The following is a 16,128-nucleotide window of genomic DNA, read 5'->3' as shown; positions in this document are numbered from 1 at the left end:
ATATGTTTCTGTATTCATGTAGATGGAAAGAATAATATAAATAGCCATCATTTTGGTACCCTTGTTCCATACAGATTACGTATACAGTACTGAGGAAAATACTATGGGCTAATGCTTTTAAAAATACTAGATTTTTAAAAATAATGATTTAGAAATGAATAGGATGGGTTACTTGGTTGGTTCAGTTTATTTATTTATTTTTTAAAAATAGTGCAGTGTTGTGGTAGCAGAGGCAAAAGAAAACCATTTATAAAATTTCAGTTAGGCCAACACTATTCACAAAGTGAGCATGTTAACTTTGAGTCATGTTCTTTTAATAATTCCAGATTGTCACATCGGATTTAGAATGATTTGCTCTAATCGACAGCATTGATGGCCACCCCAATTCTTTTTAAAAGAACACCCTTAAACTAAGCGTTTCCATGAGGAAGTTCTTGCAACGTTAATCCATATGGTGTGTGCACTTATCACCTCCTCCATCAGTCACCATGCGCTGAGTCACCATTACAGCCGATCTTGTTTTCTCATCTTGATAAAAACTCTAAAACAGAAATGTAGATGAGAGGTGATAAAGCACAATGATCGGCAGTGACTCACTATGCTGCACATGGGGGATGCTCTCGTGTGAACATGTAAATCCACTCCCTCAAGTATCTTGCGCTCTGTTTACTGTGGTGCCAACACCATTCCTCAACTTTGCATTTCAGAAGCAGAATGTGACGACCTCCAAATGCCCTGCCTCGTATCGGTTGTATTTCAATGCAGTGTGTCCCAACACTGAAGGAGTACATGTGTGAAGAATAAAAAATGGCTATGTAGAACCAGGTGCATAGGCCCTACATAGCAATCACTCTCCATCCCAGTAGCAGGCCAGTTTCATTGGTAAGAGGCATGTGTTTGACCCTACTGATGTGGTCACAGATTTCAAAGGAGCTCCTCTGCCGCATGGCACTGTGACATAGTAGAATAGCTCCCCTTTATGGCAGGGGAAGCATGTGAAAGGTGCTTGCAAATTATTTTGTTTTAGCACTGCTGAGAAGGTTTGTGTTCCCAGATTCTTCCTTGTTTTCTGATGAGAAGTGTAGGGTCTGTGGAGAATAAATGAAGGCTTTAAAAAACAACCAAAAATCTCCCTGTGCATAGGAAAGTAGGAATGGCTGCTTACTGCTGCCTGCATTACAAAGAAGCTAGTTAATTGTTTGGCAAGTGTAAATTAAAACAAAAAATAAATGCTAATTACTTTCTGGAAAATTTAAGCCTGCTGAGAAGTGTTACCTTGTTTACTCTGAGTATCCTCTTGACATCAGCATGGGGTTACTCATAATTAGATGCACATGTGTAAATACAATGATTAGATAGTCCTACATAAACATAATTATCATATCTTTTTTTATAAAAAAAACCCCACGTCTATGAAGAGGGTCTCTAGCCCTGTGGGGTTTTTGTTACTATAAAAGCCCAACAATCTACATGCCTTTATCTTATGTCGGCAAACAATGGAACATTAGAACATAATAGGCTCACACAAGTCACAGAGAGATGAATGGTGGTCGATCCTGCAGGAAATTATTGTGTTGGATTGAGCCCAGTATATTCGCAAATTGCATCACAACAGTTGAGGTCAATTACAATGATGACTCATTAGAGAGTATTAAAATAAGAGCACACTTTTTCACTATAATTAGTGTTCCTCGTATAAAGAGGCAACATCTTCTTGTTCTCTAATTTCCGGAGTCTATCCAGGGTGTTCAGGGTATTCGCTTTATATTCATGAGATTGTAGTAAATTAACCTAAACACTATTCTTGTTTTCCTTGTTGGATATTTTCCAAATATATTCTATAAATTTGGGAGTATTGTATAATTAGTCATAATGCAGTTGATTACAACTTCATTTACTATACAGGCTTGTTTTTCTCTTGCCCTCAAGCGTATATAAAACCAAATCTGTATATGATTTGGGTGGCCGGGGGGGGGGGGAGGCACGAAGAGGCCTTGAATAATGTTTATTTTGTTAATCCAAGAAGATGAGCTCACTAGAAGAATCAGATGGAGATTTTAACCACAGGGAACTGGACACATTATCTCCAAATCATGCAAATTTCCAAGCAGTCAATAGATGCTGTCTAAACAGATGTCTGTATATATGCAAACAGTTTCCATTTGTGTATTTAGGGAAATGGTGGATGTTTTAGATGTTGGCTTTCAAAGTGGGCGTGGTCTGTTGGGTTGGTCTCTGTAATTAATCCTGCACCTGTTCCGTATTCTGGAACCACACACTTTGCAGGTTGCAGTGTGGAGATCCTGCTTGCTCCATTAACAGTGCTTAAGTAGGGGGAAAGATACATTAGAACAGGGGTAGGCAACCTAAGGCCCAGGGACCGGATCCGGCCCAATCGCCTTCTCAATCTGGCCCATGGACGGTCCGGGAATCAGCATGTTTTTACATGAGTAGAATGTGTGCTTTTATTTAAAATGCATCTCTGGGTTATTTGTGGGGCATAGTAATTAGTTCATTCCCCCCCCCCCAAAAAAAAAATACATGGTCTGAGGGACGGTGGACTGGCCAACAGCTGAAAAAGGTTGCTGACCCCTGCATTAGAACATCCCTTCACTCACTGTTAGGCTCACCTTTCTCTGAGAATTCTTGTAGCAAGACTCTGGAGCACCAGGGAACAAGGAAGGTGGACGAAGGACTGATCATCAAACTGGAGAAAGAGACTCAACCAGTCATGAACAAACAGCAGCCATTTCCCCTTCTCATTGTGAGTGGGGGGAGGAGAGGGGTAGCTGTGCCCCATCCATTTCAGGAGAAGGTGCAGGTATGGCAGGAGCTCAGCCATATCACAAATAGTGGGTCTGGCTGACTGTTGGGGTGAGAGGAGCAAAGAGCTGAAGCTTTTGATTCAATAAGAGGTATCATCACAGTCTCTAGCAAGCCATTCCTTTTGTCCCTATACAAATGATTTAAGAACTTTCACCTATGTTTGGTTGCCCGTATTTTCTGAATGCTGTATGGAAAAGTACATGAATCTGACCTTTGAAGAGTTTGTAAGGAATCCATTTTAAACTTTCCAAATGTTTAATTTTCTTCTACGCTAGGGGAAGTAGGAAACTTTGGAAGGAACTTAAAAGGGCATATTTTAAAGGTCTAACAGCCTATATTCCCACGAATACTTTGCTGCATGTTTTGTGATTTCAAATCTCTGCTGGGGTTCTCTCACCAAAGACTACTTGAACCAAACCTTGATCTTGGGATCCAGGAAATTCTCATATTATATATGATGCATTTTCTTGCCCAGCCAGCACCTCTGGAAAGGGCATGCAGAGAGAGCTGGTTGGTCATTGTGAGATACTGAACTATGTTGAGCTTTTTCTGATCTATGGCTCTTGTGTTCTTAAATGTCTTAAACCTTTAATTTTTTTCAAGCACCTAAGCTAAGTTTTGATTATTTTTCGACTAGCTCAGAGTTGATTCACAAGGCCATAGGCCTCATAGAAACTGCTTCAAATGGCTGTGCATTTCTGTGATTCCATTATATCATCAAGATTATAGTTTTGCAGTATTTGTATAAAAAAAATAATATTAATAGTCTTTCTCCCCTTTCCCTTTCAGAACTCATCTATGCCTGGATCTTCAATGAATACCCATCTTTTGTGCATCAGGATAATCGTCGTTTTGTTTCTCAGGAGACTGGAAATTTGTACATAGCTAAAGTGGAGAAATCTGATGTGGGGAATTACACTTGTGTAGTGACAAACACTGTAACTAACAACAGAGTGCTGGGACCTCCTACACCTTTAATCTTGAGAAATGATGGTAAGTCCTTTTTTTGGAATGTGCTTTTATTCTTCTTTTTCTCTTCCCTTTCTCTTTTTTTTTCTTTCTTCTTTTTCCATCCTTCTATTCTTCAATTGTATATATAGATGTAATATATACGATGTCTGATATGTAATGTGAATCTTTTTCTAATTAAAAAAAAAAAAGAGAGAGAAATGATGGTAAGATTTCCCGTTAAGTGCTGAGTAGGTTTGGCTTCCTTGTAGGAAAAAGAGGTAATGGGTGCAATTTTTTACCAAAGAACAGGTACCAAGGAATCTTAGAAATAAAGACCAATGGGATAATTTTGACCTAAGAGTTATTGTCATTGTTGTTCATTATTAAATTTGTTAGTCGTTTTATCTTGCCCAAAGCAACCCAAAGCGACTTGCTATTCTATATCACACCCAAGAAATGGAATACACTTGTAATATTCAAAAGCAAAGGGGTAATCACTTAAGACGAATGAGAGAGCAGGGAAGTAACCTCCTCTGTAGTAGCCATGTGGTGTCCTTGGACAATGAATGTTGGCGGCGGCAGCTCTAGCACTTCCTCTGGCATTGGCAAAGGAAAATGAACTAAGATAACAGTATAATATATACATTATTATTATTATTATTATTATTATTATTATTATTATTATTATTATTATTAAACAAGGGCCTCCGGCTGTGATAAGACATCACAAGGAAGTGGCAGAGAATCACTGTCTTCCCTTGCATTTCTGTAAAGCAAAGCATTTATTTCAAAGGAAGCAAGTCTTGGACTCATACCTGATGAAACCCTGGAAATAACGCTTTAATATAATGATTGCTTACGGTGGTGACTTTGAAGTCAGTTACCCACGAGCGCTTCTCTTAGGAATTCATGCTTTGCGCCTACTCTGGCATGTTTACTGAAGTCATTCATGTAAAATGTACTTGAAATGTACTTGAAGTATATTCTACTGTTTATTATAGATGTGCTGGGAAACACTGTTGAGTTCAACAGGGAAGATCAGCAACATTCATTTAAGCACAAGATGATCAGGTTTCCCTGAGGCTGAAGTGTTAGTATCGTTGAAGACAGGTTAAATTTGCATTAGGCTCGTCACAGAACAGCCTGAGACCTCAATTTATAATTTTCATATTCCAGCTCTCCCGTTTCTGGTAGCTCACATGTTTAAATGCAATTTACACTTGACTATTCATACACTCCAGTGTATTGAGAGGCCAGCTGGCAAGGCCCCGGTCTTTCAATAGCGAATTGCAGTTTGCATTTGTTGCAATGAAATGCAAACTGCAAGGCATGCATGTTCTAACAGGCTGACAGGAACATCTGGATCCTTTTTAAAAAAAAAATGAGTTTGACATGTCCAGTACATCTCAATATATATGACAGATTATTTTCATTAGAGCATTTCATCATTAAATTAGCACACTAAGTGGCAAATTCATCAACGTTTAATGTCCCAATTACATGAATAAGTGTTACAAAAAGAAATTTCATAATGTTCCTCTCTCATTTAATGTAAAATATACTGAACTGTGTAATTCATCACTTTGGTGCTAGTCATGCAGTTTAGAACTATTTCCGTTATAATAGGTCTAGGAACAAAGGCACATAAGGTATTTATTGATGAAAATACACCATTCTATTGCAGAAGAAATCTTTTCCTATCCCTGTCTTCCACAGACAACACAAGTATTTGGAAACTTTTAAAGTATCAAAAGATGTAATTATTTTATTACCCAGAGAACAAGGACTAGACTGCATATTACATTAAATGCCCAATCTGTCCTTCTGTATGTTTTCCCCCTTTAAAAATAGCAGTTATATGTGTGTGTGATCATGATTAGAGGCCGTGGCCCTAATGAAAAATTGCACTACTAAGCTGTGACGTAGCAATGCAGAGAAGCTGCCATTGGTGGCAATGACAGCTTTTGTCCCATGTCAAATAACAGCTTGGAACTTATAATTTAGCCATACCTTGGGTTACATACCCTTCAGCTTACAGACACTTCAGGATACAGATGCTTCAGGTTACAGACTCTGCTAACCCAGAAATAGTACCTCAGGTTAAGAACTTTGCTTCAGGATGAGAACAGAAATCGTTCTCTGGCGGCGCGGCGGCAGCAGCAGGAGGCCCTATTAGCTAAAGTGGTGATTCAGGTTAAGAACAGTTTCAGGTTAAGAACGGACCTCCAGAACGAATTAAGTACTTAACCCAAGGTACCACTGTACAATGTTGGCATAAGAGTTTGTAGGGATTTTGGATAGATAGGGTGATATTTTGGTATTCAATTAAGTTTTACTTGGATTACATCTATTAAAATCAATGACCCTGGCTAGTCAAACTTACGAATTTCAGTAGGTCTTCTCTGAACAAAACTTACTTGAAAGCCACCCCTAGTTATTTTCCTCAAGGATATTGGAAAAGTAGCTACTTGGTATCTAGAAGAAGCAGTGGAAAGCTGTGTAAAACGCCAATAGCTCTGTTAAATGTGTGCCCCCTCTTCTCACCTGTTCACACCTCAGCCTTTGTGCAAGGCATGACATCTACAAACTGTTGTGCACTCTAAGTTGCCTCTCAAGGTTCCTAAAATATAAATCTTCAGATGTTACTTTAGAGCTTCCTGAAAGCAATAGTTTATTCTCTTGTTTCCTTAAATTGGGCTGTTTCTTTATATTGTATGGCACAATCAGAAAATGTTCCTTAACCCATTGGTCAAGCATTTTCAATACCAGGTAGCATTTTCTCTGCAGGGAATATAAATGGGGGCAGCCAAGCAATGGTAAAAGTAGACTTTGTTCCCTGGATCAATATAAGGCCAGTTTGTAACTCCTCTATAGAGATGGTATTTATTTCATTGTTACGAGAAGTATATAAAAGGCAATCTGTGTGGTATAAACTTTTTTCTTTTTTTAAAAAAAAAATACTCTATGCACTTGTCTTTCCTAGCAAAAATTGTCTTTATGTTTGGACTTCACTTTTACAATCTGCCCCTTTATACTTTTAGACACTCCTCAATTAGTCCATAAACACCTCCCTATAGTAATCAATAGAGTTGGGGTTTTTGTTTGTTTTTAAAGCGGGGACATAGATTTTAAGGAGCACTTTCTGATTGTGCTAACAGTGCCTCACGCTTACCTGGTTTAAAGTTCAGTTTACTGGCTTGCATCCTGCCATACACCAGCCTAGCACATCCACTGCTGCACCTGTGTTAGTGCTGACCTTTAAAGTCCTAAATGGCTTTGGCCCTGTATACCTGAAGGAGCGGCTCCATACCCATCGTTCAGCCCAGACACTGAGATCCAGTTCTGAGGACCTTCTGTAGTTCTCTCATTGCAAAAAGTGAGGCTACAGGGACCTAGGCAGAGGGCCTTCTGGGTAGTCACCCCCACCCTGTGGAATGCTCTCCCATCAGATATCAAGAAAATAAACAGCTATCTGACTTTCAAAAGGCATCTGTTTAGGGAAGTTTTTAATGTTTGATGCTTTGCTGTGGTTTTATAATTTGTTGGAACCCTCCCAGAGTGGCTGCAGCAACCCAATCAGATGGGTGGCATAATAATAATAATAATAATAATAATAATAATAATAATAATAATAATAATAATAATATAATACAACACTCACCTCACTGGCGCATCCCCTCCCTGCTTGTTTTTATGAGTCATGAGAGTCAAGAGCCTTACTACCGGTAATTCAAATTCATCCAACTCAACAGGTCTAGATGGTGTTCTGGAGACCTCTGGAAAGTCATTTGCAATAACAGTGGTTATTAACAATTTTATCCACAAAATGCTTTGCAGACAGGCCAATATCTAGATGAAGCTGCTGGGGGTGGCCATTAGGATATTTTCTGTTACACTAAAATTGAGAGAGATTGGCAGTTTTCTTTTCAGCCTCTTTCCTAATGATATCCCAACATGGAATTTAACTTTTTCACAGATTACTAGGTCAACATCTTCATTGAAATACTCACAACTCCAAGGTCTCATTCCTGGTCACACGCTTCAGACCCCTGAACATATATGTGCAATTATTTTTTTGCCCTAGTGCGCATAACTTTAGGCTTGCACTGAATTTGCATTTCACTATTTACTGTCCATTTGCCCAGTTTGTAGAGATCATTGAGGTCTCACCATTCACATTCTCACAGCACTCTCATAACATGATGAATTCTGCTGTGTGGATAGGAGGGGAGAATAGACAAGTAGGCAGACTGCAGTGTATAATCTGATCTCTTGCTCTCTTTTTTATTTTTTGTAGATTTCCACAACCATGTGGCCTGTTTGTTAGCACTCTCTCTGCAGGCTCCTAGAGTCTAAGTCTGTGTTGGGCTATCACATGTTTTGCTTGCAGCCCTGGTTTGGCGCTTTTTCCCCCTTGCTTTTTTTTGGGTACTTTGAAATGATGAATGCTGAAAAGCTTGGAGAAACATATGCTGCCTTTGGAAAGGATGTTGAAAGAAACAGGATACTGACAGTGACTGGTGTTCCCTGGCTGTTTAGAATGCAATCCATACAAGTATCCTTAGCATAGTTTGTTTAGATGACTGATTTTATGTGGCAGCTGCACTTTATATCGTACAGAAGGAGTGTCTTTGAAGCTAAGTGAATGGGGGGAAAGGCAACCTGTTATTGTGTTGAAGTAGTATAGACAGTAAAAGTAGCATGCATATCAACATCAACCCACATTCCTTCTGAGAAAGCTGTGTTTATAATAAAAGCATTTCCTTATCTGGATGTTTGAGGGAAAAGGGGTCTCTCTATATTGCACTTTATATATCAGAGTTGTAGGAAATATATTTAGCAATTATGACAGTTCTAAAACTTAGGAGCGGTCTCCCCTAGTGCAGGACAGCAGAGGAGGATTTAAAAGAGTACAATTGGTTTGGTCTCACTGGGCACGGAGCCTTCGGGGCACCACAACTATAATGCATAATGGAAGGCGAGAGGCAGGGGTCCACTGAATTTTGGCATCGCATAGGGCACCACTGAAATTGAAGACCCCAAAGTCCACCACTAAACAGAGGATACTTGATACGAATTACTCAAGGTTCCAGGAAAAGAAGGGATCCTGAGGCAGGTGAAATCTTCCTTCCTCAACCAGCGAAGGCCTAGATACACTGGCTGCCCTGTGGTATGAAACCTATGGCTGCATAGATTTTGTGCACTCATTTCTAGTGATGCACATGCAAATTGCATAAATAAACAATCCCAACTATGTTTGGGAAGAAGGAAGCTCAGGAGAAGCTGGTACTTCCCACCACACCTCCGCTCATGTTCTGGGTATTATTTTAGGAGGGGATCAGGGATTCCCTATTTCCTTTCCATACCCAACTAAAGATTGCCTGCAGATATAGTCTATAGATACAGATACAGTCATACCTTGGGTTGAATGCGCTTCAGGTTGAGCGCGTTCAAGTTGCACTCCGTGGCAACCCAGAAGTAACGGAGCGAAAAGACGCGGCAAAAAGCGATGCGGCAGACGTGCTGTCGCTAATTATGTTTGCTTCTAGATGCAAACGGGGCTCCGGAACGGATCCCGTTCATATCTAGAGGTACCACTGTGTAGCCTACGGATCATTGTGTGCAGCAGCAGGAGTCTACGCACAACAGTTAATGAGAATCTCTGAATGCTTACTTGGAAAATGTATCATTTGAGATTATGAGAGGAGGCTACAAGGTACAGCAAATTCTTCTCTTCCCCATTCATTATGCCCCATACCTTTTTTCCTTCAAATCCTTAAACTTGCTTGTTTCATGTCATTCTCTCACCTGTTACTAGCTGGATGCTTCTGTTCTCTTTTTGTCCCCCTCCTTGCCTGGGGAATCATGCCATTGTCTGTTTAGCTGAGCATCTAGCTTGCTATTGTTATCAGTAGTCAATCGCGGTGGTAGCAGCAGTAGGAATTTGTTGGCGCCATCACCATCATCATTGTTGGAGAAGTACTGGCAGTAGAACAAGAAGAAAACTACAAGCCATGTAATAGCGCCTTTGGGATTCGATGTGGAGTGCTCTCTTTTCTATGCACACAGCAAGGAAGGGACAGTAAGAACAGCTATAAGTACCTGACTGTGGGACCATGATTTAGCATATAAAAGCAAAGCAAAGCATTGTGAAATGAGATATACCCAAATAAGCACGGTGCATGAGAGTTGCGACTTCTGCAGCCCAGTTTCTTACTAACACCCATCTGTGAAACTGTCAGCCCTCTCTGTGTGTTTCTGCCTCTTTTAGTTCTCCCCGTTCTTCAGCTGCAGGACTATTGCCTCCTGCAAACTTGACTTGGTATTTCATTTCAACAGTAGGAGAGCAATCCACCGATATTACCTCTACTGTCATTAGTTTCCATTGATGAAACATCAACTTGCCACCTGGACTATGAGCCAGTCATCCAGCCTAGAGAGGGCAATTAGGCAAAACCTGTAGCAGCACATTGTCTAAATAGCGGACCATATCCCAAGGCGCAGGTAGCCAGAGGCTATCCAGCTGACCACTGAATTACATTCCCAAAGGTGGTCATTCTGAATCTAATTCACATGCAGCTATTACTTTCTTATAGCTACAGGCTTCCCTAACTTCTACCGTGCATAAATATTTAGTCTTATTGAAGCTGGGCAAGAATAAATGTTCAGAAAGAAGAATCAAATTATGATACCATTTATATTTATGTTTTTGACTGTATTTAATGGTTTATGGAAGCTACTCAGTAAGAAAAGTGTTGATTTAGTATAAACAGAATGACTTTTTATGTGTATTATTTAATATGATTTTTTTAAAAAAATAAAACAACTGCTTTGATGTAATGGTCAAATTACTAACACAGTAAAATTTAAGCAAACTACACAACCGCTGTAGTGCCTTAGAGGATATTGCACCCTAAAAGTTAATAGGAGCTTTGGTTAGCTGGCAGTGCTTTATCAAGAGTTGTTTGCTCTGCATTACTTTCTCCAAAAGGCATTGATTGTACTTTATTAGCACTTTCCTTTCACAAGAAGAATGCAGAAAAATGAAAAAGCAAAGAGCCATGATGAGATGTAATCTTAGGCAGATGGTTGAGAGCTGCAAAACAAATTTTCCTCTGGAAGTAAATAGGGAAAGGGAGCCTCACGGTGTGTGGCTGTTGGAGACGAGGGTCCTGTTTGAAATGAACAGATTAATTGGGCACGTAATGATGTACAAAACTGCCCTGGGTTAACTCAGGCATACATGGGGATGTGTAATGCAGAATTCAAGGCAATTTAGCATCCATTATATGTTCACAGGAGTGATGGGCGAATATGAGCCGAAAATAGAAGTGCAGTTCCCAGAAATGGTTCCATCTGCGAAAGGAACAACTGTGAGACTGGAATGCTTTGCGTTGGGAAAGTAAGTTTTCGCCATTCACTCATTCTGCTGTACTAAAACAGTTTGCAGGTTGTTAGGGCAAAATCAAGTAAATTGTGGGTTTTCTGCTTCGCACAACCTCCATTAACTGTGATGTTGTCTCTCTTGGCTTACAGCGCTCATTCATGCCCCTCTCAGTTTGACCAGTCATGCTCTGTGGACTTTTCATTTTGTTTTGCTATCCAAATACACATGTACATTGTTACTTCGAATTATGATCACTTGGACAGCTACTGATGAAGTTTGGTGCATGAATCTGATGCACCTCGGAACAACCCCACTCCCCCACCAGCGGGGGTGGGGACCTTAATGTATCAGTTGATAATACCTACTTTGGCTGCAGCTCCTTAGAAAACAAAAAATTGACGTCATTGTGAGTTATTCAGTGGAAAGTCAACATGTTATAGCAGTGAAAAAGGAAAATTCAATGTTGGAAATAGTGGGGAAGGTATTTAATATAAAGGAAGTATCATAATGCCATTATACCAACCTGTAGTATAGATTAGGACCACAGGGGACAATTCCGGTAAATTGATCTGTGACTCCCAAGTATCCACTGGTGTGAGTAAACTGTGTAGGCCATTACCTTTATTATACCTTTGCTTGTGAAAATCTAGATACAGCAAACTGTCTGCTGAACAAGATGCAGTGGACAGATCTTTGTGTTGATCCATCAAGGCTGTTCATATAAATGCATGCAGTAATCACTTATCTTATGGGGGGGGGGTTCCAACGGTAACATGTATACCCAAAAATTGTGTATGGTCAAACCCTTGGAGCTGCCCTGTGGCCAGCAGGTTGTGGGGAGAAAGAGCATCCTCAGCACTCTCAAGAGCCAGCATGCTGAGTGGGCCTTGCCCTGTAAGTAAAGTAGAGAGTTTTGCATGCTTGGTCCACTTGGGTTATCCAGTGGAAAAGGGGCTTTTAAACTCACCACCTGACTTGGGACAAGAGCGGGCAGAGGCCTGCTTGCTCGGATGCTTCTCTGAGATCTTGCAGAGACTTGAATTGTCCCACGAGATCTCACGAGGGCATTCCTTAGGCTTCCAGAGCTTCTGTGCCAAGTGAGCCTTTTTTGAGGTTCCCTTAATTAGGTTGGGCAGCTTTGAAAACACTGGGCCTCTCTTACATCACAGATATTATAACTAGTTATTGTTAGAATTCCTGCTCCATGATTGCAGTCATGGGATTGTTGTCTTAAACATGACGGTGTATGTTTTGACTCCACAGAGTGGGAAGTGACGGAGACAGGATGTTTTTGCTACTGTGTTCCATAAAGTGGGACAATTGTCCTTTGTTCTTTTTCTCTTTGCTGTCTGATGCTAGAGAGAGAGGGAGCCATGTTGCAGTGCTCCGTGTGTGTTTATATGTAAATAAAGTAGATTAGCCAAAATGCTGAGTTGCTGAGCTTTGTTACACAAACAGTCGGGCATGTGTCTCTGCCAGGGTCCTACTCGAGTGTAGGCTGAACTCCTGATAGTTATTGCTACAAATGGTTTGGGGGGGGGGCTAGTCATTTTGTGGCTGTATTTGCAATGATGTGTTATATATATAAATGAACTTGTCTGTCTATAGCAGCGCAATTAAAAGAATGCAGCCTTTACCATCAGGATTTTCTCCCTTCTGTTGTTGATAAACAGCCCGGTTCCTACGATCACCTGGAGAAGAGCCGATGGAAAACAGATCCCCAAAAAAGCTCGGAGGCACAAATCAAGCAGCATCCTTGAAATCCCAAACTTTCAGCAGGAAGATTCTGGCCTGTACGAATGCGTGGCTGAAAATGTGAGAGGGAAGAACGTGGCCAGAGGCCAGCTGACGTTTTATGGTACCCTGATTATTTACTCACCTGTTTTTCATTATAGCTGAGGCCAAAATGTGGTAAATGCTTTGTTGCACTGTCAATGTTGATTTTTCTCTTCATATTTGTCTTGCAAATAGGACTGTTCAGCAAGTGTAATTTTATATAAAATAAAAACCTCTGAGACGGGCATATTGATTGAGGCTGGGAAGTGAGGGAGAAATGAAAACGTACGTTGTAAGAAGGAGATTGGTCTGGAAGATGTAAAACGCAGTTGTAAAGCAATTTATCTGTCTTTCTCCTGCTGCATCTGGAAGAAAAACCGCATGCTCTTCTGAAAAACGATGGCTGTTTTGGCCTCAGATTTAGAGTTTTCATTTCTGGCTAGCTTTTAATCTCAATGGCTCCCCCCCCCCTCTGTATCACACTGAATTTGGGACTCATTCTTGTGTAACAGTAATTATGGGATTTTTCTGTATACGTCCCTGCAGATTATATGAACAAGACTGAAAAAGTTTGCATAGCTACAGATCCTTTAAGGATTTGTTCTCTTCTTCCTCTCTTGAAAGGAGACTGAGGGTAATGTTGTGCATAGCAGGGCACCAGACGCTTTAGAGAAGGCAGTCGAGACTGAGTATGTGCAGCTTGGCCCTCCTCCTCTTGCCAAGAGAGAAGTAGGGTCATGCTCTCCCAATTGCAGAATGGATTGCCTCCTCTAAAGTGGCTGTTGCAACTACTTTAAAGGTTGCAATTCACAGCACAATCCCCTTCACCTCTCCTGACAAGAGAACAAGGAGAGAGATCATGATTTTTCAACAAAGGTAATTTTTTTCAATGGATTCACTCCCTTTTTTTTCTGTGAAAACTGTTCCTTTATACATCCCCCCCACAAAATGTCTTATTTTGCTGCAACCCAGCCCCCTTCCCACCAAAAATCACTGAAACCCCACTGCAAATCTTTACTCCAGACCTCCTTCTCCCCAGGTCCTGACACCATAAAATGCCAATTAGCACGAGAGGGCCCAGAAGAAAGGCAAATAACTATATTCTAGAGTTCTTTGGACCTAGCCAGTTCCAAGTTTCCTTAAAGTTGTTGGGATAGTGTGATGGCTTGGTATGCTCTTCGCAATAAGCACCTTTGCTCACTTAGAGATATATACAGTTCTTTATTTTACATATGTACAGGCAGCGCATTACAATCATACATCTGAATCCTCCAGTTCAGATTCTGGGAGTGGCCTCCGCTGGCTTCTCCTCCAACAGAAAAGGCGGGAAGCTTCATGTGATGCCTCTCCCCCCTCCTCTTTAACTCTCTCCTCTCCATGGCAGACGGAACAGGCATTGCCTCACTACCGGTGCCAGAACTTTCTGTGCGGTGCTGGGGCTCTGCTTCAGCCTCTGAGAGCCCTTCCGCCTCCTGGCTCTCTCCTCTTTCCTCATTTGCCACTTCCTGCCCATCTCCCCCTTCCTGTTCCTGCTCCTCCTTGGCAGTCCCATGACATCACCTTCTAAGACCCCCTCATCTGTGTAGCTCTCGCTTTCTTCTGAGGATTGAAACCCGAAAAATTCTTCCTCATCAGTCTCCGCAAATATCTCCTTGAGTTGCCAATTGTGGGGTTTGGGTTTGTGGGGGTATCGCACATGAAATTCCTATTGTAACTCCAGCGCCTGGATAGTCTCTGCCAGTTCCCAAGAGTTCTCAGCTGCAGGATCACCCTCCCAAGCCACTAAGTATTGCAGCCTGTTCCTTTGCCACCTGGCATCTCCTCTACCTCTCCACCCTGCTCTACCAGTGGAGGAGGTGGAGGAGGTTTCCTGGCCTCCATTTGATGCCTATGTACTGGATTGTATGGTGACAGCAAGGACCTATGAAACACAGAGGTGCCATAAAATCGGTTTGTCGTTGCTGGGCTTCTCTTGATTGTTATCAGCCATGCTGCTTGCTATTTTCATCTTTCTACTTTTAATCATTTCTGCAAATCCTAGCTTCATACTGCTCCTTTGCGCTGTCTCCCTTGTTGTTTTGGCAGTGTCTGGTTTGTTTATTAGTAGCAGTTAATAAACCTGCTGTGATTTGTGACCTTTTCCTTTTTAATACTTTTTCTTTATTCACATTAACAGAAACTTCGATATCTTTCCCTTGATACCACTAATCCTGTTTCTTTCTCAAATGGATTTCTTAACTTTTCCCGCTCCTTGTGGCAGATCAGTATCTATGGGGGGGGGGAGCGTATTAAGCTGTGTTTTCCTCCATCTTGTGTGTTTTCCACTTTTGACAGTCCCACGAACCATCTTAGTTCTCCATTTAACTTGCATAGTACTGTTATTTATCCCCTTGCTGGTCCTGTTATCCTTTCTCTCACTTTCTGAATCATGGCTTACTTTTTCCCCCTTTCCTCCTCTGTTCCACTAAGTGAACATTGTTTATTGAGAAGTTGTTCATACCATATTCACTGATGGTTAACCTCCCTCCACCCAGATAAGTGTGCATGTAGGAATGCCACTTTTGGATTCCTCAACAATGTCTTCTCTTTTGATCTAAGGATCCCTCCAGACAATCTACTTACTGAGCATTCATCAGATCAGCCTTTCCCAACCTTTCATTTTAGATGTTGTCAAACTACAGTTCCCACCATCCTTTGCCATTGGCCATTCTGACTAGGGGTGATGGGGGTTGTAGTTCATCAGCATCAGAAAACCTAAGGTTTGGATCTGTTTCTTAATCAACTTTGATTTCTTTTTACACTTGTAAGTTGGTTCATGCTTGTACTTAAATGAAAAGGCAACTGATTAATCCTATAAAGGTAATAAAATAAAATAATGTAGGCCAGAACAGAATCATGTTAACATTTCACATTAGCACTGGCTACATTTTATTTTATTTATTTCATAAAATTTATATACAATTTAATTGTATATATTTCTTTAAAATCCTCCAAGTGGTTTACAAATGGGAAAATATGTTTCCCTTGCAGTCTCAGCTTGTATTTTACTTTTAAAAGTTAACCTTGTCTAGAGGTGATGCCCCACTAGCCTGCTGTTAAAGGTGATCAGTGTTTAACTTGGAGTGTTCTCTTATACGAATAACTTGATTTTAGCTGCCTTTTAAATTTGAAAATGCAAACCACGAAAA

General features: G+C 40.8%; 1 protein-coding gene and 1 long non-coding RNA gene across 12 annotated transcripts in view; one reads left to right on the top strand and one right to left on the bottom strand.

Moving 5' to 3' along the window:
* LOC309364369 (contactin-4) overlaps positions 1-16,128 on the top strand; it is a 528,932-nt gene that overhangs the window by 400,814 nt on the left and 111,990 nt on the right. For 10 of the 11 annotated variants that reach the window (XM_081901475.1, XM_081901476.1, XM_081901468.1 and 7 more), the window contains 3 exons: positions 3,616-3,819; positions 11,077-11,179; positions 12,838-13,022. In XM_081901475.1, the coding sequence (XP_081757601.1) occupies positions 3,616-3,819; positions 11,077-11,179; positions 12,838-13,022 (492 nt within the window). Of the gene's footprint in view, positions 1-3,615; positions 3,820-11,076; positions 11,180-12,837; positions 13,023-14,599; positions 14,727-16,128 lie in introns of those variants that run through there. The other variant, XM_081901470.1, reaches the window with a different exon arrangement.
* Positions 233-12,553, bottom strand: LOC309365428. Its single transcript, XR_014166137.1, has 4 exons — positions 11,688-12,553; positions 9,586-9,834; positions 7,439-7,553; positions 233-1,088 (listed from the first exon to the last, which is right to left on the bottom strand). It is a non-coding gene; the product is annotated as an uncharacterized lncRNA (long non-coding RNA).

This window comes from Podarcis melisellensis (assembly GCF_964234715.1).
Source record: "Podarcis melisellensis genome assembly, chromosome: 2".
In the NCBI taxonomy this organism is placed as follows: domain Eukaryota; kingdom Metazoa; phylum Chordata; class Lepidosauria; order Squamata; family Lacertidae; genus Podarcis; species Podarcis melisellensis.
This window is presented reverse-complemented; position numbering and strand designations above follow the sequence as displayed.